The sequence below is a fragment of the Chiroxiphia lanceolata genome, chromosome 2 (assembly GCF_009829145.1).
Source record: "Chiroxiphia lanceolata isolate bChiLan1 chromosome 2, bChiLan1.pri, whole genome shotgun sequence".
NCBI lineage: Eukaryota > Metazoa > Chordata > Aves > Passeriformes > Pipridae > Chiroxiphia > Chiroxiphia lanceolata.
This window is the reverse complement of record NC_045638.1, coordinates 4487977-4515413: the sequence shown is the minus strand read 5'-3', so window position 1 is coordinate 4515413 and position 27437 is coordinate 4487977. Positions and strand designations below refer to the sequence as shown.

The following is a 27437-nucleotide window of genomic DNA, read 5'->3' as shown; positions in this document are numbered from 1 at the left end:
AATAAAATACTCTAAAATGTTAAGTTAAAATGTGTTTCTGTAATTTGTTTTATGAGAACAGTGAGATCATTCTGCATCGAAACTCAGATTCACTGATGCATTGTAGTTGCTTCAGACCTGATTACTGGCACAGGAGTAACTATAAACCTGGCTTAACTGGCTGAGTAGTTTGAATTTATGGCTGCTTTGTGTTACAAGTGCAAGACAAAGCTAAACTACCAGATCAGTGAAAAAAAAAAAAGTCCCAAGCATCAGGGGAAAAAAAAGTACAGTAAATGAAAGTTGTCATTCAGTTTCTGTGCCACAAGAGGAGGATTATTTTATTGTGGGTAGCAGGTCAAATTGTGTTCTGATGTAGGAAAATGCAGCTGTATTTACAATACACCCAGAAAAATCCAGCAAAGAGCAGTATTTGAATTTTTATTCTCTCTTGTTATAGAATAACAGAGAAGAAACCCGTTGAAACAACATGTACCTAAATAAAACTGAAGGTCACTTATTATTCCTGAAAGTTTCTCCCGTCTGGGAGACAGCAAAGAATCTCATGACTCTGAGACTTTTGTGTCTATACCAGAAAGCTAAACTGGGAGAAAAAAAAGAAAAAAAAATTATAAATTGAGAACAACGAAAAATCTGGGCAACTTTCTGGATTTCCATCTGTGTGGGGCTTGAAACTCCTAAAATAGTTTCTGAAAGGCTGGGAAAGAAGTGAGAATGTTCACAAGGACACACCTTTCTAATCTACAGGCACAAGAGACCCTCTCCTAGTTCCCAGATAACAGGGTAATTGGTTTAAGAAGTCGTGTTTTTTCACCATATTTAGTTAATACCCTAACAAAGGACTACCTTCTGCTTCATTCAACAGTTAGAACTAAAAAAAAAAAAGATCATGTTTGAAGGTGTCTGCCCATTTATCTTGATTTCAAATATAGCTGCAGCAGGTAAATTTATGTGTGTGTATTCATGGTAATACCAGCCAGATGCAAACGTACTTCCAAAGTCAACATACATTTAGTTTAAGCTTAGTTATTAAATGACTAATTATGTTCCCAGGTTTGATGTAGTTTTATGGATGAGTGCACAACTGTAGTGTCTGTCATAGAGTCAACCCACAGAGATCTCTTTCGAGCTACTGGGGGAAGAAAAAAAATGTATAGAGGACACAACTAACTGAATATTGGTGGGTTTGTTTCCCAGTTGTGGGATTTAGCACCGAATTTCGCTGGCGATAGCTCTAATTGTAGCTCTTTTGGAATGATAAAGAGAAGTCTTGTGCTGTAATCTCAAAGTGTCAAGGGCAAACTCACCCTGATGTGCTTTGAGTAAGTAGTCTGGTGTTTGGCCCTAGGGAGGCCTTATCTCCCACTGCCCTGGGGTTTTTATTAGACACATGAAACCCAGGCAAAAATCAGAAGTACAGTGGAGCACATGGCACGTTGGGCACTAACTGAGTAGGAAATGAACCCACCCGTGGTGACAAAGTGCCTGCAGAAACCAAGGGAGTTATGATAAATGACCCCTCATTTCAGTCTTCAACATCCTCACCAGGGGAAGCAGAGGGGCAGGTACCAATCTCTTCACTCTGGTGACCAGTGACAGGACTCAAGGAAATGACTGGAGCTGAGTCAGGGCAGGTTTAGGTTGGATCTCAGGAAAAGGTTCTTCACCCAGAGGGTGGCTGGGCACTAAACAGGCTCCCCAGGGCAGTGGGCACAGCACCAAGGCTGACGGAGCACAAGAAGTGCTTGGACAATGCTCTCAGGCCTGAGGTGGGATTCTTGAGGTGTCCTGTGCAGGGCCAGCAGTTGGACTCGATGATCCTTGTGGGTCCCTTCCAGCTCAGCATATTCTGTGATGCTATAAATGGGTGGGCAGAGCTACCTTATAGAACAGGGTAAGGGAGGTGTCATGGGAAGCCAGAGGTATCACAAGGCAGGGTGTACAATAGTAGGTGATGCCAGGCACTTAAAAAGATCAGTGTGTTCATCAGTTTATTTATTCAGAGGCTTAGCACCAGTTTAGAGGAAGGCTAGCCTGCATACCTGTAAAGAAAAAACAACAAAAGTTCCAAACTGTTCCCCTGCATAAATAAGGAGAAGGAAGGGGTTTGCCAAACGTTTAACTATCAATATTTAAGTGAGGTTGAGGTGTTTGGAGTAAGTTCTGAGATGAGCAATGCTAGGCTGGGTCATGTTGAAGCTCTCCAACACCCTCAATTCTGGGCAGTGAACTCTGGGCTACCCAGCAGGAGCACATCCCTCTCCAGAAGACAACTGCCTGCCCCTCCCAAAGCACGCAGCCACTCCGAGAAACCAAACCCTGCCCTGATCTCTCCTTCAGAGGTTGCTTATAATCCATTAATAAAATGAACACTCAGCATCCTGCTCTGCAAAAGCCACCTTTGCATGATTAAAACACAGTAACACGCATGGATAATAGCCCACGGAACTATTCTGGATAAGATAACAGGGCCCGGAGCTCAGTCCTCGAGCAGAGAGGACAAGCTGAACAGACCTGACAGCTTCTGCTGCCAAGAGGAGGCAATGTCCCCCTCCCCACCTCTGCCGCCGCTGCTCCGGCTCTCCCGCTCCTCTGACCTTTGTTAGCAAGCCGAGTTAACCTTGGGGAATATTAACCCAGGTTTTAAAAAAAAACCACAACAAACTTTTTACTACTTTAGAGATCAGAAAGGCCAAGCCTTTAGTGAGCCCGATACCAGCCACGAAGGGAGGGAATAACCGAGGGAAAGAGGGTGGGAATGCACCGTTCACTGACCGGCTCAGTCCTCTCTGAGAAGAAAAGGTGTTAACAGGGGTAATCAGCGACCTGCTGGCTTTTGCCCAGATCTTCAAGTCTGTAACTTAGCAGAGCTCCATTCATTTTAACCGAGCTGCGCTGAATCTCCCCCACGGCAGGGCTGGTGTTGTTTCCCAGCGCATAAAGCAACGCGGGTCTTCCTAAAGGGTTTAAAACTTCCCTGGCACTGAATATTTGTTACCTGCTGCCGTGTCCTTCTGCCCAGTTTCATTCCCAACACCTGAATTGATGTAGTACCTTAGAAGTGGCTGCATACAGACAACAGGAACCAGCACATATTTTTATATCTCCCTTTCTCCTTATCTGTAGCCATTGTGCAAGAGATCTGGACAAATCCAAAGAGAGATCCAAAATACTCTAAACTCAAAAGAAATACCTTTTTTAAATATATATTGTTAGACATCCTAATAACTAATAACTAAATGAGCTTTGTCTTGAGAGAGGCACTAGACACCATCAGGAGTATATAACCTCCACATGACTTTCAGAGGAAAAAATACATGAATTTCAAAAGAAAAAAAATGTCCAGGTTCTCCTGTAGAACAGAACAGATTCTTGGGGGTTTCTTCTTGTTGCTATGATGCCAAGTGACAATTTGCAGGGCCATTTCCCTCCTCTTGGTGAGGAAACTTAACAGGGAAACCTTATGACCAGATACCCTGCTTCAAACCCCAAATACCTCTAAGCTCTGAAGGCCACTGACAGAGTGACTGCGGATTAAAGACAAGGACAAGCCACACAGGTGGGCACATCAGAGACCCACAGAAGGTGACATTGCATTTTGGTTGTGACTTGGGACGATTTTACGTTTTACACTTCAAATGAAATTTGAGGTCCAATTCCTGCAACTGAATCCAAACTGCAAAAATTACCAAATCTCACTGATTCATTCTGGGAGCACATGAACTGAAATAGCCTTACAAATGGTGCAGCTGGAAAGCCTAAGCTAAAGTTTAAAGCCAATACTCCTTATGTTTTAGTACTAAAGGGCCTGAAGATCATTCGTTCTCTTTGACTAAACACATAGAGATGGAAAAATACTGAAGGTATGATCCTCTTGGTGCACTTGATGTAATTCCTTGATATGCATTTGAAAATATACACAAACTCCAGACACTTATCATGCCAAACTTGGGTACTTTACCTTATCTCTAGTCTCCATACAGAGATGTTAAGCACAGCATTCAGCAACACTGAAGCTAATTTGGAGCTCTTTTTAACACTGAGTGGAATTTCTTTTGCTGACTTACTTTTCCAGTATTACTCTGAAGTTTTGGGATATAAGTAATTTTTTTTTTTTCCTGTGGAGCTCAGCTGCAGCAGAGAAAAAAACTTCACTCACTGTATCATAGAATCATAGAATATGCTGAATTGGAATGGACGCATCAGGATCATCGAGTCCAATTCTTAGACCTGCACAGGACACCCCAACAATCCCACCACGTGCCTGAGAGTATTGTCCAAACACTTCTTGAACTCCGTCAGCCTTGGTGCTGTGACCACTGCCCTGGGGAGCCTGTTCAGCGCCCAGCCACCTTCTGGGGGAAGAACTTTTTCCTGGTCTCCAACGTAAACCTGCCCTGACTCAGCTTCGTGCGGTTTCCTCGAGTCCTGTCACTGCTCAGGAGCAGTTCTGCTCCACAGGGGTTACCACGAGTCACCAGAGCGTTGTAAGTAACGCGACCATTGAGACCACGGTAATTTTCCAGAGTGCCCCGTTATTAAATGGCCCTAAAAAAAGCCGAAGAAAACAGAAGTCATTTCCCGGGGCCGGTATTTTACGAGCAATCTTTATCAGGCGCTGACTTGCCCTGTTTAGGGAAGCGTTGTGATTTAACTGAAACGGAGCCCAGCAGGCACCGATGGGCGAGCTCCAAAAAAACCCCCAAACGAACCCGCGGATCCCTCGGGCTAGAGCACCAAAAACCAAACCCGAGAGAACATCGGGGTCTCACAGGGGAGGGGGCACCGCCACCGCCTCCTCCTCCTCCTCCTCCTCGAGGTGTCCCTTGGCTTCCATCCGGCTTGTTTGTTTTCCTCCGTGGGAGGAGGAGGAAAAGGGGAGCCCCAGGGGTCGGAGGCCGGGAAGAGCTGGTTGGGCTGCGTCCCCCGCGGGGTCCCGGGGCGATGGAGGCGGGCGAAGGGCAGCGGGCAGCGCCTCCTCCCCGCCCGCCGCGGGAGGAAGGGGCCGGGCGGCGCATCCACCTGCCGGCACCTGCCCCTGCCCCTTCCCCGCTCCCTGACTCCTCCCCGGCCGCAGCGGCTGCTCCCGGCTCCGTCCTCCCGTGTTCCATCCCGTCCCGTCCCGTCCCGTCCCGCTCCGCCGGGAGCAGCCCCAGGTAAGCGCGGCCCCTTCGCCTCGCACGGGGCTCGTTCCCGAGAGCCGAGCGGAGCCACCCCGGGCGGCTCCCGAGGGAAGGGAAAGGGGGGGGGAATCGCCATCCCGGCCGCTCCGAGTGGCGCCTGCTGGGGTTTTTTTTGGCTTTTAATGAAGGCGTTTCGGCTTTGCGGGGATGCGGAGGGACCCCGGCGGCGGAAAGCCCCGTCCCGTGGGGGTGGGAGGCGCCGGGTGACAAAAAAGCGAGCGGGGACGTAGTTCGCCCCTCTAAACGGTGTTTCCCCCTGCTTCCCCCTGCTTCCCCCTGCCTCCCCCTCTCCGTAGACGCTCTCTCCACTGGGAGATGCAGCGCGATAAAGTCGCGCTTCCCTGTGGGAAGCCGGTTTGTAAGGGGAGCCGGGAGCTGAACTCGCCCAGAGAAGGCGGGTGGGCGATGTGAATTCAGAGGATACCGAGCAGGGACGGGGCGGGGGGGGGGGGGGGGAAGGTGCGGAGAGCTCCGCGCACCTTTCCAAGTGGAGCTTGTCCATGTCTTGCCGTGGTGATGAAGGGCAGGAGATGAGGCAACTTTCTCAAGGTCACCGAGCGAGCAGCCGCTCACAGGGAGAGTAAACCAGAACAACGCTTAGTTCTGGGGCCTCTTCAGCTTGTATTAATGCCACCACTGGTTCGGGTTTTTTTTCAAAAAACTCTAATTTCTGGTCAAAGTTGTCATAATTCATCAAGTGATTCTGGAAGATCATTCTCTCCTTGAGCCTTTGTCCTAAGTGTCCCTGTTTGCCCTAAGTTACACTAATCCCTTTAGTGCTTTATATTTTGGAAGAGTGACTTTTTTCAGGAATCCTATCACTGAAACTTCTGGGCCAAATCTTTGCAAGCTGAAATCAACCCCCACTCCACACCTCCCCTCAGATGGCTTTATGTTCAGAGTTTACTTGGCCCTAGAATTTCAACCTCAAGTCCCTGGGAGGGTGGGTGGGTGTCAGTGAATTTAAAGGGCCAGTTCTCACGTCGAGCCTTTGTCCTAAGTATCCTTGTTTGCCCTGAGTAAAGTGACACTAATGCCTTTAGTGCTTTAGAAGGAGCCAAGGGAAGCAGCTTGGATGATTTCCAGTATTAGGTGGGGAAAGATTTTCACAGTATTTTGGATTTTTATAGTGTTAGGTGGGGGAAAGAGATGGACATTGTGTGTGGCACAAGTCAATAAACTGGGAAGTGATTGCAGTTGTGAGTGTTACCTACAGGTATCAACATAAATGTAAAGCCAAAAGACTAAGATAAAATTTGATGCCAAAGTAGGACTTAACATGTCTTTTTTCCTTTTTCCTTTCATTCTTAAAGTGTTAAAAATTATACTGGTTCATAGGACAGTCAGCCTAGAGCAAATCCATCATGGCAGCCTAGCCTGAAAATGGAAATAAGTTGAAACTATGTTCCTGGATGTTGGTGGAAAAGCAAAGTGACACATTATTCATAGAATCGTAGAATCTGCTGAGTTGGATGGGACCCTCAGGATCATCGACTCCAACTCCTGGCCCTGCGCAGGACCATCCCCAACTCACACCATGTACCTGAGAGTGTTGTCCAAACACTTCTTGAGCTCAGACAGGCTTGGTGCTGTGACCACTGCCCTGGGGGGCCTGTTCCAGTGCCTGACCACCCTCTGGGTGAAGAACCTTTTCCTGATTCCAGGGTGCTGGTCAAAATATTTCTCTTGGAATTGTCGGTCCTGAAGATACGGCCTTTTCCTCCTGTATCAGTGCAGGGTTGGTCCACATGAGTATTTCCAGTGCCATGATGGTAGCTCAGCAGTGTCTGTGCTACTGCAGCAGTACTTCCCCCACATCTTGGATGCCTGGATCCCGAAACCTGTTTCTGGCAACATGAGCCTCCCCATGGAGTGAACTCAAACCTCCTGCCAGCAGATTGGCTTTTCATTCTTCTCTGCCATAGACCCATTAGAAATGGTTTGCAGCTTCTCAGGATTTGTAGTTCACAGATTGAAAATAGCTCACCTGGACCAGATGTCTAAATAAGTCTGACTTGTGAACATTGCTGAGGGTTTTTTTTCTGCAGAGTGGGTAACTAGTGCTACCATATTCATACAATATACATTTGCAACTCCAATATGGTAACCAGGTATTCTGGAGAGGTTCATTTCCTTGCCAGCGACTTTCAGTAGTGTAGGCACTTGAATTTTACTGCCAGAAGATAATAATCAAATATGAAGATAACAAGCAAATATGCTTCTGCCAGAAAATTATTTGCTTCTGCCATGGAAGAAGGGCAGAGGCAGAACTGGGGATGCAGTGTAGGGGAAGTAAGAATCCAAATGCCAGGCTGGCTGTTGCTGCATCCTCCAGCTCCTCCTGTGATCTGGTGGTGGGTGCTGTGGTTTGCAGTTGTTGCCTGACCAATAGGTCCATCTCCTACCGTGACAGCACAGCTGGTTCTTTTGGGCTCTTGGTCCTTTCTGTTTGAGAAATGGTTGTTTTTGTAGGGTCTTCTGGCACTCGTCATCCACTCAGCCAGGCAACAGCATTTCAGCCTCCTTCCCCACCCCAGTGTTCCTAACGTGATGTACTTGTGGTAGGCTGAGGTTCATGGCAGTATCTGTTTTCAGAGAAGACAAATAGATGATTACTTGTAGCACAAATATGGCACCCTATAACTGCTTAAAGAGGTTGCTACACTCAGAGATTTTTAATGCCTTCTTTTGTCCATGTGGAAGTAGAATTAATCCTGGTTTCCTGACCTCAGGAATACTGTTGTGGGCTTCACCGAGCTGCTGCTGATAGTGCTTATCAAGAGGCACTGGTTTTTGATAAGCACCTGTTGATAAGTACACTCTACAGTATAATGATATTTTGGGGGCTAATCTAGAATAGCTTCAAACCTATTTCTTAGGAACTGTGAGAATGCTGAGATTTTGTTTGTGGCAACCTTTCATGTAAATATTTACACAGTCTCCTGTAGTTCTCAGGAAGATGTGTGATGTTACCTCATAGGCACTCTGAGTAGAGATCACCTCTATGGAGAAGGTTCCTGAAGGGCCAGGACATTGGGAAGAACCTGATTTTGATGACTTTGAGGCATTCAGTCAATTTGTCTTTGACCCCTTCCAGGGGATAAATTTTACTCTGTGGAGTAAATTACGATCACTTTTTTTTAATCATCACAATAAGAATATTTAGTGCTACTTCCTGAAGTGTCAAGAAAATCTTATTAATGAAATGAGGTGAAAATCTTGCTTAGTTCCTTTCCTTTTTAATTTATAGCTGGATTTGTTTTAACCTTTCTATACTTCATTTGCAAGTCGTGGTGACTTTTAGTACTGATTGTTCAATAGAAATCTCGACCGTGTTTCTTTCCTCTTGTCCTGGTAGCAAAGGCAAGAATTATCCTGTTCTGTGAAATTGTTCTCTGAAAAGATAATGAAAATCAATCTGGAATCACCTCCTTCCTGGTTTTCCCTCTTATTTTTTTTTTATTACCCCTCTAATATTTCCTCCCCACCATCGTATCATGGTTATATTGTATTTGTGGTTATGCTACTGAAACTTCTCAGTGATCATAAAATGGTTGGGAATAAAAAAAACAAAGGAAGCATATTTCCTTTCCAGCGTCATCAACACCATAATTTGCCGGCTTGCCCTTTTTTAAGGTTGAGCTTTGCACTGAAATTACTCCTTTGCTATCTTAATGACTTTTGCCAGTTTGTTCATCTGGATAGTGGCAATTTTTTGGATGTGACGCATTGTTTCAGGTTCACGTAGAGTGTTTGGATGCTTTTATGATTCCTCCTTTTAGAAGATGGGCTTGACTTCATTCATTTGGCTTTTGACTGTTCTGTTCTCTCCCATCTTTCTTGTTTGCATGTGGCTGCTTTTACGTAGGTCCACCTATGGAGAACTGGTTTGGTTTTCTTTGTTCTTGGTTGGTTTTTTTTTTCAACTGTTGACAACTATCATAGAGCTTAGCAAACAACTAATGTCGTTTCTGTCTCAGGAAATAGCACAAAATATGTAGTGAAGCTTTATGTAAATTCAGGAAGTAACCTGTTGCCAATGTAACTCTGGCTTCTTTGGCCAAGTTGAATTCACAGTGTTGAATTAGGATATCTGGAGGTACTTATTCCATCCTACTGACTTAGGCTTGGAAACAGCCTATGGTGATCTCCACACAGAAGCTTGTGGGAAGCAATTAACAGTTATGACATGGTTTGCACTAAGGAAGTACCTTATTATTTCTTGCATGGAGAAGCCAGCAGGTCAGGTTTGATTAACAAAACTGTGGTTAAACCTTTAGGGTTTCACTGCCTTTCGTTCTTTCTGTTGTCTCTTTGGGATGCTGGCTCCTGGCTGGTGAAGGACACAGGCTGGATGAAGGAGCTGTGACATGATGGTGCTGTAAGGAGGCAAAAGTGGAGCCTTTCCTTTGCCCAAAAGTCACCAGGTGAGGGGCTCAGGAGGATGTGGTGGTGACCCCTTAGAGCTGAGCAGCACAACTCTGTGCTCAGTGCTTTTCCCATCCGGGGGACAGAGTGGCTGTCACTGGGGTAGGGAGGAGGAAAAGCCTTTGGAGGACTAATTGTCTAGAAAGTCTGTATTAGATTAAGTAGTATGTTATCAATTGCAGTATGTAATCAAATGAAGTTCAACTCTACTGTAGCTTTTACTTAAAGATCTGATCTGCAGAAATCCATTCAAAAACTAAAACAAAACCAAAACCTATTGGGTTGAATTTGTTTCGAATTAATCTAATATTTTAAAATTTTGCATTGCTGTTTTGTTCCTTTTTTTTTTTTTTTTTTCATTTTGACAACTTTTACTGGAAATATTGATGTGTTTTTTTAATCTTAATGACCCATGGCATCACATTGATATTAATACTCCTAAGGCATATGTGAGAAGAAGCTCAGATACTTCAAGCAGTAGCTGCCAGCTGTGAGGCAGTACATTTTCCTGTATTCATCAGGATACTGTGTCAGTGATGGCTTTTCACTCTCCTTATCTCCTGTCATTAGAAACAGTAGCTTTATTTCTGTGCTTTCAGAGTTACCAAAGAAAAACACACTCAGTTCTGGACATTCTGTGTTGCTGGAGGTCCAAGTGCTGGTTCTGCTCCACCCATACCGGAGTAAACTGAAGTTTTTGAAATTCAAGGACTCGACTGCATATGACTGAGAGGTCCCCTTCATTATTTGGGTTTATTTTTACCAAAGCTAGAAGGTGTTAGCAAGCCCCCCTGCAGTCTTTTGGCACCCTGGGCCCTGTCCCTTACACCCTGAAGCCTCTTTTGTGGGGAAACTCCATCCCTGTTTCCTTGCCTGGCATCTCTTGAAGTTTGTTTCTTCAGAGGTACCCAGGAAAGTGCTGTTGTAGCTCAGCAGTCATCAGGAGGAATGACTGGCAGTGGATAGTTGTGCATTCCCACTAAACTCTTCTGCATCAGAGTGGGTTTATGATGCTTTTACATGGGGTCTATTTAAATTTATCTGATGTGTGAGGTGAGTTAAAGGCCAAAGTATTGGACTGAGATAAGAGAGACTAGTCTCTTCTAGCTCTGTAGTTGTTGGGATGGGGAGTGTTTGACAGGTCAGTTTGTTCCTCCATTACTCACCTGCCTTATCTGACAAGTTGCTGCAGTTCCCTTGATGTATTTGTAAATGATTTTGAAGTTGTAGGAGTGATGTGTGCTTAACAAAACTAGATTATATCATTATTGGATGCTGTACATTGATTTTTTGCCTTAAACATTTGCGAACTAACAGGTTTGTTTTCATCTGGTTTTAAAAAACTGGCAAACGTGTATATGGAATACCATGGAAACCTGTATGTACCTATGACTTTCCTGTATTTTGTGATGTGATAACTGTTATTAATCAGAATCTGGATGGGAAATATACTAACAAGTACTAAGTTGGGAGTGATGGTTGAAAAATAGTTAAGCAACAGAGATATTTTTCCTCTCAGTTCTTTAAAAAAAACCCCCACAAACCAACCCTAAAAGCTCCCCCAAAAAGAGTGAGGAACGCACTTCCTTGCCAATTTGCAAAGCCTTTCAAACAGTAATGTAAAAAATATTTGGGGCTTTTTTTTTTAATCATAGTACCTGTTGACTTACTTCGGAATCACCACTTCTGTCTGCTATGACCAAACTTCCTAATCCTTTTTTAGCTCTCCTTTTCAGAGAACGAGGAACAAAAATATCCTCCTCCAGCTTTTTAATTGTCCTCTAAGTCTGGGCAGAGCTGCACTTCCTGACTGCTGTGAAGAGCTGGGTAAGAATGGATGCGACATAAAGCGAAGCAGAAGTCCTGAAGCCTTAGTCAGCAATCGGATGGACTTACTGTAAGTAGAATTAAGACTTGTTTCTTACCTGTTCTGCCATGCAGATAAGTTCAACAGTGCATTATTTACATTTTTTTGCCGTCACTAATAATCAAATATCAGCCTCAGCCTTCCCTAAACTGTCACAAAGCATTGGCACGCTCGAGGTGTCAAGCTGCTGTTGAAACTTGCTTCAAAGACATTTGCAGTTCAGTTTTGGGAGAGATGACACCTTGGTAGAGGTTCTAAAAACTAGTTTTATGCTTTGGGTTGAATTATGCTGAGCCTTAATGCAGCTGCAGTGTGCCTGTGTGCAGGGCTCTGCTCTGCAAGTTAGGGAAAGGTATTTCTCAGTGCATGACTGAGGCTTTTTTCCATGTGGAGTAACATGAGAAGATGCAGTAGATTACAGTATTTATTAAAATGATAGCTCATGGAGCTGCACCAGCAAACATTTTGTGTTTCTTGTGTCTGTGCTAATCGGTGGTTTTACTTAATGTTAATGTTTAACTTTAAAATAAACCACTGTATGCTTGAAACATTGGACATAGCTGTTCTTTTTAACTCTATTTTCAAAACTTTATGTCGATATTGTTTCCCTGCTGTGCTTCTCTCACCGTTTCTGGTGCTGTGGCTACAACACACAACCAAGAAAACAACTCTTTGCAACACGTAAGAGTGAAAAAAAATGTGGCTTGTGGGGCTGCGAGCTGTTATCAAATGAGTTGAATTTGTATTTCCTGATGCTTTGCTCGTGTTCTTGTTTCTGTGTCATAAACCTCAGAGTAAGTGTTACATGAGTAAGTGTTGAGAGAGGCAGGAGGACCTGAACTTGGTACTGACACCGTGTGGGTTGTTGCCAGGATATTCTTTAACAGCGAGAGTGAGCACTGACTTAACCTTCTCAGTTTTGTGTGGCGCTCGTGTTAATGAATAGTTGCCACTGATTAATCCTCAGGGTTGTAGTGAGAGGCTATTGAGATCTGATTTCATGCTGCACCTTAATTTTTACCCTCTCTTCAAATACTTCCGTTTTTGTCTGTGGTTGTTTTTTATTCCCCCCCCCCTCTAGGTTTGGCATTTTTCCAAAGGGAAAACTGACAAGAAAGGTGGACAGAGCTTCTGGTTGTCATTGTTTTCTTTTCTTTTTTCTTCTTCTTTTTTTTTTTTTTGTGTATAGGTTCATACTTTACTTCCAAACACTTGAATTGTTTCTGTACTGTTGACAAAGGAAAGATGACCTCTACTGTAGTAAGTAATCAAAATGTTCACAATATTCATCTCTGATTTTTTTTTAATGATGTTTTATTTCTTTGTAAGTAACAGCCTATTGAGTAATATACTGATTAGTAAGTCTTTTAAAACATGGAATATTTGCTGTGTTTTCTTTTCTGCAAAAAGGGAAAGAGATACTGTGAGACAGGTGTAAAGAGGCTTGAATTAACTAACATTTGAAGTGCTCAGATGCTTTTAGGAGAGAGTTATACTTTTAAAGCTTATTTTGGTGGAATAGGTTAGAATGGCTTCTAACTAGTTCTTACAGCTCTTCCAGGATAAATATCCCACAACCTGTTGTAGGCCAGCGTGTTTCAGAAATGGCTTAGGTATACCTGGTGTTGTCACAGGACAAAATGGGGCAGTAAGCATTTATCCTAGACCTGGACAAAGGCTGTTACTTGTCAGCATTTCTTTCTGTGACAGAGCTGCCTAAAGCTGTCCTTGCTGTTTATTTCTACCCTGTCAGATGTTCCAGTGCAAGCGTTTGTGCCACCAGCTGGGAGGGCTGGGCTCAAGAATCCTTCTCGGGCTGAGTTACTTTGGATCAGGAAACTGATCTTATCTTACATTTTCCAGCCTTGCTCTGTGTTATTTTATTATTCAGAGTGTGAGGTGTTAGGCATGTGCTGTAAATCCCTTCCTCCCTGTAAACTGGAGTCACTAGTAAGTGTCTGTGTGGGGGGTGTGTGCACTGGCAGAATTACTGAGTTACGGTTCTGAGTGTGGATGGGTTTTGAAACTTTTGTCCTAATTGCTGTCTTGCCTCTTGTTTTTCTTTTCTTCTCCTGTTTCCTCCCCCCCCTCAACATCACCATTTAGGGTCCACCACCGCCATACTACGAGAACCACGGCTTTCAGGCAGAACACATCTATCCTGCCCGCCAGGCAGTGGGTGCTAATCCATATCCACACTTCTACTCCACAAATGCTCCCTCAGTGCCAAGCTATGTCCCAAGGGTTCACACCCACCAGTCCACCAGGCCAGTAGCACATTCATCCGGGAGATCATGTGCATCGAGTAAGTTTTGCTGGGATTTCTTCCAGTTTCGGAGCTCAAGATAACAAAGAAAAGGGATCTTCCCTTCCAACTCGTGCACTGAAGGAGCCACCTCCCCGTGCATGAAGAAGTGACATCTGGCTGGGATGCTGGTGTAACTGGACAGGAACATGGGTGATTTGAGGGAAGGGTGGTGGAATGGAGAAAAGTTGTCTGGCGAAAAGGATCTGATTTTAATGTCAGGGAAATATGGTGCTGATGGGTGGAAATTACCATATTTGTGAACTAATTTCTCTTTTTCTCCTTGCTTTCGTTTCAGGTTTAAGGAAAACCATAATAATATTATTATCTGTTTTGATAGTCATTTGTTGTGCAATTGCTGCTTTCTTCATCTGGTATTTTCGTAAGTTGTTGGGTTTTTTTTTCTTGTTTGTTTTGTTTTGAAAGAAAAATGCATTAAACTTTGAAAGTTAGAAATATACATTCTCATCTCCCATTTCATGCCAAATTAAGGACAGGCAAGTCTTTGTTGCTTTTCTCCCAAGAGATGAACTAATGTTGCTTTCTAATGGCTCAGTTTTGTTAGTGGGTTGTTTTTATTTGTTCTCTCTTTTTAATGAACAATGCTGCTGTCTCTTCCCCTTCATCAAGTAAATATGTTTCTGATGTTAAGAAATGACAACTTTTTGACTGTTCAGGAGTGGCTTATTCAGGTGGCTCCTCTGGAAAGGTTCCCTCTATCTGACAAGAGCTGGTGCAGGAGAGCTAGTAAGGAATATTCCACATCTAGCAAGGGTTTGTGCATTGAGGGAGAGCTGGCACGTGACTGTGCATGGCCAACACATTGTCTGGTGCAGAGAAGTCCTTAGAGAAGTCACTGTGGAGCATCAGAAACTGAACTCTGTCCCGAATTTAAAGTTCACTTAATTTTAAGCGAAGGAAGGAAGTTGCAGTAAATTTGTGTACCTTAACTGCAAGAGTGTAAATGGTCAAGGTGTGTTTTGGTTTGGTCAAATGGGACCTCTCTCGGAGCAGAGGTCATTTAAATCCATTTCTTTGTTTCTGTGAGGCTTTTGCTTTGAAAGTGTGTAAACATTGGACAAGCCCAGCCCGTCTCACCACCTTAAGCCATACAATGGATGATACATTCACCTTGGAAGTCATCCACAACCGGGGTGACTGAGCTCTGAACAATTCTCTTCAGCTGGAACAATTCTCTTCAGCTTAAATGAAGTTTGCCTCGTGCTGTCGTCATTTCCCTTTCAATGAAAGCCACTTTTCAAAGGAAATTAAAATCCATTTTTTTACGTTTTTAGGAGCCTCTCCTTTCTGTTCTGTGCAGGAAAAGAGGAAGAGAGATCTAGTTGAAGATGTCCCTGATCATTGCATTGGGGTTGGACTAGACGATTTTTAAAGGTCCCGTCCAACCCAAACTATTCTCTGATTCTAAGAGAGTTCATTTAGAACTACTAGGATGACACTTTGTGTTCTTAGGGGTTTTTTTTTCACTCACTTTGATTTATACAGGGTGAGTGTAATCTTCTTTTAAATGACAGGAAAAGTATATAATTGGAGCACTCACTTTCTTCCCCTCTAAAGTGGGGAAGAAAGAGTCAGCTTCACTTTGTCAGTGAAGCTGACTCTTTTTTGACAACTTAATGGCTCTTGCTTATTCAGAGGAGGCCAGTGGCCAAAATCCAATCAACTGCATCAGTGACTTAATCTGACAAGTGACCTAAAGGCCAGAGCAAGACATCCTGTTGTGTCAGGCTGGGCTTCCTCCCATCTCTGAGTTTAAGAGCTCCTATCAAAGTGGAGTCCTTGAGAGCTGGCAGTGGGCACCTGAGGCTCCCTGATGTTCAGCCTTAGGGCTGTTCCTCTCTCTCCCTGCAGTGGAGAATCATTGTCTGGGCTCCCTGATCGAGTGTGGATCTTCAGGATTGTGCACACCACCGTCTCAGTGGTGTGATGGAGTGAGTGACTGCCCCAACGGGGAGGATGAAACCCGCTGTGGTGAGTGACGGCGTGGGGGGCTCGGGGAGGAGACCTGCAAAGAGTTTTTGAGCAAATGGCCTTGTCCAAAGCTTGCCTAAGTTACAGTAGGACGGTTTTAGCCTAAGTTATATCTCTAAAATGGTTTAGGATGCTTGAGTGCTCTGAAGGGGGTGTATCCAGATATTCAGTTTGGTTTTGGTCTAATTGAAAAGCTGAAAGAAAACGCCTGACTCAGGGGTTTGAGATGCCCTGACTTTGAATCAGTTTTTTAAATATTACCTTTTAATTTGAGTAGGGCTTGTGCAAAACTGAATGTAACATTGTCTCTGGAATGAACAGTGGTTGTTGATTTGTCAGTAAACCTCAGGTGGTAACATAAACCTCAGGGTCTTCAATCACGCTTGTCTTTTTCCATATATTTTGCATTCCTTGCTCTCCCCATAACTCTTCAACTACTTCATAACTCCTTTGTGCTAGAAAGCCTGGCCTGATCATTGTTTCCAACTGAAAGGGTGCCAAGGGAATCAAGAGAATGTAAAGCTGATGGTAGAAGGTGGAAACATCATTGATTTGTAGATTCCAAAGGTGTGGTACCTTGTTCCTGTCACCTGCACCATGCTGGAAAACTCCAGCTGTGCTCTTATTCTCTCTCTGTGAACTTTTATTCAGCACATGCCTCTTCTAGGATTAGCCTTTACTGGCATATGCTCTAAAGCTGTTCCTCTCCATTTGATTGAATAATGGGTTCTTGGAGGAGCTTGTTCAATCTGTTCTTTTCCTTGAGCTATTTTATATTAAATTCTTGTGCAAATAAATACATAATGGGGCATGGAATGCCAGAGCTAATTGCTCCTTGTTACATTCTTGCCCTACAAGTGCTTCTCTGAAGAAATTTGGTATATTAAGATATAATATAAAGTATATTACAATAGATAATATTTTATTTATACACAGTATGTGATATATTAAGAAATATATTGTTGTGTAGGTAAAAGATAACAAAAGGTTGACTATTGCAATCTTTCTCAGTGGTATATGAAAGAGAATTTTGAGCATAAAAGCTGAAGATGAACAATGTCTCGTACACTTGCATTTTAAAACTGGTAGTTCTTTTAAAGTGCCTTACACACAAAGAACTAAGTCATTGCCATGTTTTGGTCTCCTGGATATTTACTCAGAAGCTGAGTAGAAGGCAGCATTAAATTAACATCAGTTCATACACAGAAGTGAATATTATGGGTAACAATACTTTTAAGTAGAAAAAGAGTAGTACTATAGTGTATGATGTTCTTGGTTTCTCTTTTTCCCCCCCCTTTCTCCCTTTTCTGGCAGTTAGACTTTTTGGACCAAATTTCATCCTGGAAGTTTATTCACCTGTCAGCAAATCCTGGTATCCTGTTTGCCAAGATGACTGGAATGATGACTACGGGAAGATTGCATGTAAAGACATGGGCTACAGTGTGTAAGTCCAACCTTCACCAGCCTTTGCACCTATACATGGAAAGGTTAAAATTTGTCTCTTCCATTTTTAAAAGCTCATGTCTGAGGCAAAAAACACATGGGTCTGATGCTGTCAGTGGAGGCTTTGCAGACTCAAAAGGGAATGTTGCTCCAACAAGTCTGGCCCACGTGGGGTGACCACTTGATGTGGGGTCACTTGTATCCACTACATTCACTTACAACATAACTTCCAGAGCTCTCTCAGGTCATTGAAATGGCTCAGTGACATCCAGTCTGACTTAATCTGTCAACACAAGTATTACACAGAAAGCCTTGATCTTCAGAGGTCACAACACCAGCTCTGTGGAAAAAAGAGAAGGCTCAGGGGTGACCTAATTGTGGCTTTCCAGTACCTACAAGAAACATGGAGAGGGACTTGTTAACAAGACCATGTAGCAACAGGGGCAAGGGGGAATGGATTCAAACTGAGAATGTGTAGGTTTAGATGAGATATTACGAAAAAATTCTTCCCTGTGAGTGTGGTGAGGCCCTGGCCCAGGTTACCCAGTGAAGCTGTGAATGCTGCACCCCTGGAAGTGTCCAAGGCCAGGCTGGATGGAGCTCTGAGCAACCTGGTCTAGTGGAAGGTGTCCCTGCACATGGCAGGGGGGTTGGAACTGGATGATCTTTAAGATTCCTTCCAACCTAGACCTTTCTATGATTCTGTGATAAGATCACTGTAAATGTTTGTGCCCTGAGTGCTGCCCACGTTCTCCCCACATAACACCATAGCCTAATTCTTCTGTGGTTTAAATATTTGATGTTGCCTCTCTTTGATACAGTTGGAAAATGCTGTCCTCTGTTGTGTGTGGAGCAATGGAGTGAATTTTTGAGGCAGACAGAACTTGTGTGTTCCAGTTCCAGCTCCACTAGTTCCAACTCCAACCCAGCAGCAAGAGAACCTCAGCCAGAAGACCTGGCAGAAGAACAACACTTGCTGCCCGTTTGTTGTCCCACTGAAATGTGGATGTCACATTTAGTGCACCTGAACTTTGCTGTGCTGTGTAAATGTACTGGCAAAGTACATTCACTCATATTTCCCTGTTACATGAGGCTGAGCATTCTACTGTGGCATATTGGATAAAAATACTTTTTTAACCTAGTAACTGTTTGATGTTTAAACAATCTGAGTCTCTGGCACTGTACTGCACCACCAGGGTTCTGTGTTTACTTAAAAATACAAATAAATATTGTTAGTGTTGTCATGTCAGAAGCTCCAGCTTGGCACAGCTTATTGTTCCTTGTTGGAAAACTGAAATTACTGAGTTTATAATGGGCTTTCTATTTTGCAGGGATACATATTACTACAGTCGTGGGGTAGTACCTGATGTCAGCTTTAAAAGCTACATGAAGCTGAACACAAGTGCTGGGAATATAGACTTGTACAAAAAGCTGTACAGCAGGTATCTGTCTAATACAAGCCTCTTTCCTTTTACCAGGGGTCTGTTTAGCTGTTGTAAGAGGTGTAGGTTCTGCTTGCAGCATAATGCAAGCACATCTTTCAAGGGGGATTGTTAGAGGAAGACTTTGTTTTTAATCTGATTGCAGCAGCTGCTCTCACTTCTGTTTAAAAGCACAGCTGCCCTTTTCTCCATCCTTCCTCTCATCTTTTAAAATATGTCCCATCCTGTTCCCTCCTTGCTCTCTAGAAGGTTACCATGTCAAAGGTAGTTATCTAAGGCTCTTTGACCATCAGCAGGAATTTCTGTGTAGTGACAATAGCTACAAGCTGTAACACATTCACAGCAGCTGGTACGCTTTTTTTTTCAGTCGCAAGCACACACAGCGGGCAGGAATTGATCTTTCACTGTGGAAAGTATCATTGTTATTCTCATTAAACAACTCTGAAGTGTCTGGTTCCAAAACCTATAGCACTGCTGTGCCTGGCAAACTTCCTGCAGCTCCCTTGTTTAGATGCTTCTACAACTACTTCATAAATCAGCTGAGCTTTTTCTCATGCTGTTCTTCATCTTACTCCTCAATAGGCTTACAAACCTTTTGTACTGGCCTCTTCAGTCCTCCACATAACAGTTTTGGTGAATGCAAGAAAGGGTGGAGGCCAGATGGTTGCTGGTAGGGTAGCTGGAGAGAGTGAAGAAAGGAGGGAACTCTCAGCAGGAAGATGAGGCTGAAGGCAGGGCACGTAGCTGAAAGGGTAGGAAGCAGCTGGGAGGGTGGACTTTTTCTCACCATTCCTTCACTGTGTGCCTAAGATCCTCTTTGGTTTTTATTTCTCTTGCAGTGATTCTGTGCCTCAGGACATGTGGTTTCTCTGCGCTGCATAGGTAAGTCACTGTGGTTTTCACACTTCTGCTGGTTCATGCTTTGAAATGCTCTAGCTGGGAAATCCTTTTGAATCTCCATAAATACCCGCTGTCTTTGGATGGGCAAATGATATAACTCTGGTTGCCAAGTTTCGAAAGGTTCAGTTTAAGAAGAGCAGGGTGGGAGAGGAGATGAGGAGAATGTTGTATCCCCAGTTGCTTTGGTCTTTGCTGCCACAGGTTCCTTTAAATGACTTGCCTGTAGTGAAGCTCCGTAGCCCTCACCTGGAGCCATGGTGGGATGTCTGTGGCACCTTTGCTCTCCAACACTCAGCCATCAGGCAGGCAGTGCCTTCTTGGTGGTGATGGAGTGAGGAGTCTCCTGGCTGTTACTGCTTTGGTGGAACAGCACAGAATCACAGAATATCCCGAGCTGGAAGGGCCCCCCAAGGATCATCCAGTCCAACCCTTAGTCCTGTACAGGACCATCCCCAAGAGTCACATCATGTGCCCCAGAATATCATCCAAACTCTTCTTGTGCTCTGTCAGCCTTGGTGCTGTGCCCACTGCCCTGGGAGCCTGTTCAGTGCCCAACCACCCTCTGGGTGAAGAACCCTTTACTAATATCCGACCTAAACCTCCTCTGACACACTCCAGGCCATTCCCTGGGTCCTGTCCCTGGTCACCACAGAGAAGAGCTCAGTGCCTGCCCCTCCTCTTCTCCTCCCAAGAAAGTTGTAACTGCAGTGAGGTCTCCCCTCAGTCTCCTCTTCTCCAGGCTGAACAGACCAGTGCCCTCAGCCGCTCCTTACAGACGGCTTCCCCTCAAGGCCCTTCACCATCTTCGTTGCCCTCCTTTGGACACTTTCTAAGAGCTTGATGTCTTTCTTACATGGCAGTGACCAGAACTGGTGTGTGTCTCGCCAGAGATGCTTGAAAGCTGTAATGAACCTCTGGTTTATAGTTTGTGGGTGAACCAAGGGCAGCAGCTGCCAAGCAATGTTTGCAATTTGATGGGGGGGTCTGTGCTGCTGGACAATTGGGATCAGCGGTGTCAGGGCCGGGCCTGCAGCTGTGGCAGTGCAAAGGTGGAGAATCCCTCTTCCAGCTCTCTGTTTAACTGACTCCCGTGCGTGTGATTGACTCCTCAGAGTGCGGCCTGTCCACCAAGAGCGTGAGCGTCACGAACAGGATCGTGGGCGGCAGCGGGCCGCGCTGGGGCAGTGGCCGTGGCAGGTCAGCCTGCACGTGGAGGGCACCCACGTCTGCGGGGGCTCCTCCATCACCCGCCATGTGGATCGTGACGCGGCACACTGCGTGAAGGTTGAGCCCACCCCTCTCCCACCCCTCTCCAGCTGCCCATCTCCCTTGCTTCGGGCTGAAACGCACCATTTATCGAAGCCTCCCAACTTTCTGCTTATAAAACTGGCGTGCAGGTGCGAGGTGCAGCGTTTGTCTGTGCAGCAGCATGAGCCTGAAGTCTTACGGCAAAATTTATTCTGGCTGCTGGTCATCTGTCTGCTTTCTGCAGGCAGAAAGCCTTATTTTGCGTGGTTAAGGTGGAAATTAAATTGGACGGTGGTGTTTGGACGGGCAGATACCCACCCCAATTTAAGATGTAAATTCAAGGGCACCAAAATTAACACCAAGACAGTACAATGTTTTCATGAAGATGCCGAATTGAACTGTGGGAAAACACAAAGAAAATGGAAAACAAATATTCCCTAACCCTCGAGTATTGCACTACTGTAGATATGATCAATTTGAAGATACTTGTACCATTTATTTCCTCATATCTTCGTGCCACAGGGTAGTAAAGTCCAAGTCAGTGTTAAATGTGGAGTTTATACCTATCCAAGCAGCACTTTATGTAGCCATCAACAAGAAAAATAGGCTGATGCTTTGTACATTTTTAACCTATAAAGGAGAGTTGAGGGTGCTGTGGTACCTTGTGTTTAAAAGGTGGCTGCTTCTGTTGGAGGGAAAACTCACAAAGCAAAACATTTTTAATGCTGGTTGGCTATATCACAGTTTGAGGCTAAGGCAAGGAAAAATAACTTTGTCCTTAACCTTGAGGAAGGAATGCAAGTGTTTATTTTTATGTGGTGATCTTATCCCTCCTTTGTTGTATGATTTGAGCTCTGTAGTATGCAAAAGCTTTGGGAATGGCAACCAAGCTGTAGCTGGCACAAACCTGGTTTTCAGTCTTGATTTGGTTTTTTTTGGAGGTGGGATGACTTGGAGGCACTCCTCTGCCTTGGCAGTTCTCATGGAGGGAGTTTTAACACTTGTGGGAAATTTTCTATTAAGCATTTGTAAACTGTGCTGGAGCACAAGAAGTTACTTAAATTGCATCGAGCAAGCATGCTTAATGTTAAAAGAAAACACCACCACCAAAACCAAGCAAAAAAACCCCTGGCATTTTCAAGATAATGAAATTCCCTCACTAAATCATGTTTTTACTAATTTTGGCTTCTGCTTCCCAGTGTTCTTTGGATAGAACAGGTGAGTGATACTGCTGACATGTGAGACCTCAGAAATAACTCCTTGATCCCTCAGCCATGGAAATCAGTAGACTCCAGTGTTGCAGTCTCAGACTTTAATTGCTGTGCTGAGTGACATGAGGGGATGGACAGTGATACTTAACCCATTTTGAAGATTTTTTGGATATATTTATGAAATTAGAGTCCAGCTTTCCTAAAGTTGGATGTGTTGCAATTTGTTTATCTTATTCTTCAGAAATGGTAGCCAAATGCATGTGCATTCTTGTACATTTGACTACAATTCCTGAAGACAATGTTTTGAGGGTCAATACTCCATGTCTTGTTACCACAGAAGCAAACCTTCTAACCTTTCTTTCTCTACAGACGATTTTCTGACCCACACAGCTGGAGGGTTTATGCTGGGATTCTGAATCAGAATGAGATGCTCTTCAGAAGTGGATACAGAGTGCATCTGATTATTTCCCATCCGGATTACGACACAGATTCCAAAGACAATGATGTTGCCCTTATGAAGTTGGAGTCACCACTGAGTTTTACTGGTATGTATCCTGCTCTTCTTAAGGCAAAAATCCAGTGGCAATGAATACATCTTTTAAAACTTCTGAGTTTCATCGAGAAATCCTTATGGGTACTTATGGGAAGAATACAAATGTAGGTACAGACAACTTAGAAGTAGGGTGGAGAAAAAGACTGAAGGCACAGCCTCTGATTTCCTAAGTAGGATTTATTTAAGTCTGTTATGTGTACAGGAGGTTTAGGCTTATCTCAATAATGTACTTTTATCTCAGAATGGTGCTTAAGTATTGCCACTGCTGTATGTGCCTTAGTGGAGCAGCTGACTACATCCTAAATCAATTTATCAATGAAGGTCATCATTTGATGGTCATCATTTTGACCATCAAATCATGGTCAAAAATACCCAATCCCAGAACCAAACATTATAAGAAGTTCCTTTCATAAACACAGATGTAGATTGTTTGTAAGCAAGGAGTACAAAATAACAAATGGTTATTAAACTTGCAGTGCTTTTCCTGTACAAGTTCTTTGAATATCAGTGCATCAGCTTAAACCTACTAGAAGTACTCTGGAAAGGATTTTCTGCTATTGAGAGGAGGGAGAGTGTCTGTTTACCAGGTTTTGTGTGCTGCACACCTCTCGTGTATATATATATATAGGCACTGAATTCTGCTTGCACTGAAATTATTTTCAGCACTTTTGCAAAGAGAGTGCAGAGCTGTTCAGTGTTTCAGAAGTTTTTCTTTTTTTGTCCTCTACTGACCAGAAGAGCTGGTGTTAATTGTTCTAGTTAGCCTGATGAATTGAGCTAGAACCACTAACTGCTAGTTCCTCAGTTTGAGGTGAAGATGAAGCAGATTTGAGGTGAAGATTTGATAGTCCTCAGGGAAAGGGCAGGTGGTAAACTTTCTGCTGCTGCCTCCATTGCACAGTGTTGCTCACCTGCAAGGAAGGTAAAGTACAGAGAAAATCTGTGGTGTGTAAGTGGTGGTGGTGGTGCTGAGATACTTCACCTGCATTTATTTTGAATTGTGTCTGCACATCTGGGATTACAGATGTTACTCTGTTTGTTTTGCAGAAACTGTACGGCCAGTTTGTCTGCCAAATCCAGGAATGATGTTCCAGCCTGATCAGCAGTGCTGGATATCAGGGTGGGGAGCAGAGTACCAAGGAGGTAAAGAGTAGTTCTGGTCTTCTAAATAAATAGTCCTCTTCAGCCCATGATAACCATTTCATGGGCTGATTGGGCAGTTTGCTCTAGATCTGTTGATAAGCTACTTTTTCACCCTTTTACAGTCCCCAGTATTTACCCAGGGCCTTCTGTCTCCAAGCAAGTTGTGATCTGCAGAGGGCCTTCAAATCAGTACTGGGGGCCAGAAATATTCACCCAGGAAACAATTCTGTGCCCCTGCCAGCAGGGCCACCTCTCCTGTAACAAGGATTGCTGTGTGCCAAACCAGTCCTCTGGAGGTGGGAAAGGGCAGGAGCCTGTCCTTTCCTCCACCTCAGGCTAAAATAGCATGATGCAAGTAAATTTGTAAGAATGGAAAAGGGAGGAAAGATTTCTTTCAGTAAGAGAAGGTACTGGGTGGGGAGGGGGGTGTTGAGGAAGCTGAGCCCTGAATATGGGAATTGCTGGCAGCTGGTGCTGGACCCTGAAACCATGGGGAGCTCCTCATCACCTCTTGCAGCCTTCTTATATTTTAAAAGTCCATCCTGCTGCTTCTAGTAAGATTATTTCATCTTGGACTGTGCTGGCTGCTGGGATTTGTAGTAGCAACTTAATGTGATGCCTGTTCTAATTTTGTCTTTATATGTTTGTGCCTATTTCAATTTCAGGTAAAACATCAAATATCTTGAATTATGTTGCAGTGCCCTTAATAGAACGTTCAAGGTGTAATTCTCCCTCTATCTATAGTGGCATGATTTTGCCTACAATGATCTGTGCTGGAAATCTAGCAGGAGGAGTCGATTCCTGTCAGGTAATTATTCCTAATTAGCATCTAATAATGATCTATTTTTGTGGTCTTTCTCACACGAACAAATCCCCTGCCCTGCCCTCAAAATTAAAAGTTTGCATAACATTTGGTTGGACTTCAGGTTCCCCTTGTGGTGCATCCCTTTAAAAGCTTTTGTCTCATCTTCTGAATGGCTGCCAGTGCTGAGTTCTGACTAAATACCCGAAGAGGGTGAGGCAGTTCTTATTAATGCTTCAAGGATGGCTTGTTATCTGGTACTTGAAAGTGATCAAATGCTCTTCATAATCACAGCATTATTAGCATTATTATGGTAATTATCACAGCATTATGCTTGTGAACAGTCAATAATGCAGGTCTTCCTTAGGGCTGGGGCAAATGATTTTCATCCCTGTTGCAAGCAGACATCATTTAATACCAAAATTGCCATCACATTTTGTTTTAGTGACTCCCTAAAATGGCAGTTAGCTTTTTTTTTTTGCAAACTTAACCTGTATTCCTGCAGTGAAATGGATCTTATCTTTCCTGGTGGCCAGGTCACTAATTAAATGCTTGTGTTCTGTGCAGGGTGACAGTGGAGGCCCACTGGTGACTAACAAAAACTCTGTGTGGTGGCTGGTTGGAGATACCAGCTGGGGAACTGGCTGTGCTACTCCCAATAAACCTGGAGTGTATGGGAATATGACTGTGTTTACAGATTGGATTTATAGAAATATGCAGGTAAAATTTTGGAGGTTTTTTTGAAAATGTTACGTGTCCCAAATCCTGAACCACGATTTTATTTTTAAAAATAAATAAATAAATAAATGGGACTTGTCTGCTCATTAAGCTGTTTTGTTGGGAAGCATCCAAGTAATTGATAAGACAGAACTTGAACCTTTGTATTTTGTTTGTTTTGTCTTTTAAACAGGCAAACAGATGACAACGAGTGTGATCGATGTTTCTGAGGACAAGAATAAATGAAGCCATGGGTGCCTGGGATATTTATTCACTTTGCAATTGATTTTTTTTTCTCTTTGAATTTTCTTTTTAAAAATGTCATGAAGGATTGCACACTTGGTTCTGTACTGGCTACAGTGACTGATCGTAATCAGTGAAGGATTATCACAATGAGCACCTTTCTTCTCCTTGTGGTGCCTGGCAGAAAGTCATTCTGTCAACTGCTTGCTAAAATGTCTCTCTTTAGTTGAGTAACTTTCACTTGATAATCAGGTACAGGCTTATAATGGCAATTTAAATCACAATTTAATTTAAGATTTTCGTAGCAGGATGTTGAGACATTTGGTTTAGTAGTCTTTTAAATTAAATTTTAAATAATGTGAATGTTGAATCTCTGAGCTGCTGGTTGGCAATTTAAAAAGAAATTAATGTTTTTTTAGTGTAGAATCATAGAGTGGTTTGAGTAGGAAGGGACCTTAAAGCTCATCCAGTTCCAACCCCCTGCCATGTGCAGGGACCCCTCCCTACTAGCCCAGGTTGCTCCAAGCCCTGTCTAACCTGGCCTTGAACACTTCAGGGATGGGGCAGCCACAGCTTTTCTAGGCAACCTGTGCCAGGGCCTCACCACCCTCACAGGGAAGACTCTCTTCCCAAAATCTAATCTAAACCTACCCTCTTTCATTCTGACATCACTACCCCTTGTCCTGTCCCTCCAGGCCCTTGTTCAAAGTCCCTCTCCAGCTCTCTTGTAGCCCTCTGTAGGTGCTGGAAGGGGCTCTGAGGTCTCCCTGGAGCCTTCTCTTCTCCAGGCTGAACAACCCTAGCCTGTCCTCACAGCAGAGGTGCTCCAGCCCTTGGACCACCTTTGTGGCCTCCTCTGGACTCACTCTAGCAGGTCCATGCTGGGGATCCCAGAGCTGAAAGCAGCACTCCAGGTGGGGTCTCAGGAGAGCAGAGTAGAGGAGTATATGTGAAGGAATTTTTCATGCACTACAGCAGAGGCACAGGAAAAAAAGAATACTGTACATTCAGGTAGTTAAAATCCTCAGGATCTCAACCAAGCACAGTCACCAAGTCAGATTGTCCGATGTGAGACCAGTCTGGCTGCCTCAGCCATTAAAAGTGCTGTTCTGCCTTAAAGCTGCTCTGAACCCAAAAAAGGGGCAACCCCTGCCATCATTCCATTTGGAGGCTATGGAGAGGGTATGGAGAGGTGGGTGGGGGGGGTGTGGAGGGATGTCAGTATGGAGAGGGATGTCAGGTATGGAGGGGATGTCAGGTATGGAGGGGATGTCAGGTATGGAGAGGGATGTCAGGTATGGAGGGATGTCAGGTATGGAGAGGATGTCAGGTATGGAGGGGATGTCAGGTATGGAGAGGGATGTCAGGTATGGAGAGGGATGTCAGGTATGGAGAGGGATGCTCTGGAGCTGTAGCAGGAAGTGGTGAGGGAGGTGTCCCGGTGACAGGCTGTGCACACCGAGGCTGACTCTTTGAACTCTCCCTGCTGTGAAAGGCAAAGGGCAAACTTTTCCAGCAAGGCTGTGTTGCAAGACCTTGGATTGCAGACCTTGGATTGCAGAGACTGGATGTTTTATACAAGGAAACACAAATCTGTGTTTCTGCGTAACCAGATGAACTACCTCATTTATAAATTTGCCTTCTGATTCCTTAGAGCTGTCCTTTAGGTATCTGCCTGTATGTTTTCTGGCAAAACAATTAATATCAGAGTGCCACCTCAATTAGGATTTTGAAAATAATTTATAATCATAGTACAGAGGATCAAAAAGCCATATCAAGTCACTTTGTTAAGAAGGATAAATCTTTATTGAATGAAATGACTCCATAGTCTTGTTTTCTCTTTTGGTACTGAGATGTAATTATCTTACATGTAAACACTGCACCAAAATATTTTTTTTTTACAAATAGTTTTCTTTAGTAGTGCTTTGTATCTGTTTGCTTGGATTTTTTTGGAAGCAGT

At 43.9% G+C, this 27437-nt stretch overlaps 1 protein-coding gene across 1 annotated transcript; it reads left to right on the top strand.

The window, feature by feature from the left end:
* The first annotated feature begins 5037 nt into the window (after nucleotides 1-5037).
* Nucleotides 5038-27384, top strand: TMPRSS2 (transmembrane serine protease 2). The gene is given in 18 exon segments (XM_032678228.1): nucleotides 5038-5156; nucleotides 11335-11508; nucleotides 12668-12738; nucleotides 13585-13783; nucleotides 14082-14165; nucleotides 15656-15775; nucleotides 17090-17219; nucleotides 18550-18660; nucleotide 19108; nucleotides 19500-19542; nucleotides 20673-20729; nucleotides 20732-20845; nucleotides 22388-22564; nucleotides 23620-23715; nucleotides 24381-24523; nucleotides 25085-25237; nucleotides 25428-26659; nucleotides 26800-27384. Coding segments are annotated over 15 exon segments (1455 nt in total). The 5' UTR covers nucleotides 5038-5156; nucleotides 11335-11508; nucleotides 12668-12723; the 3' UTR covers nucleotides 25440-26659; nucleotides 26800-27384.
* Nucleotides 27385-27437: the final 53 nt, after the last annotated feature.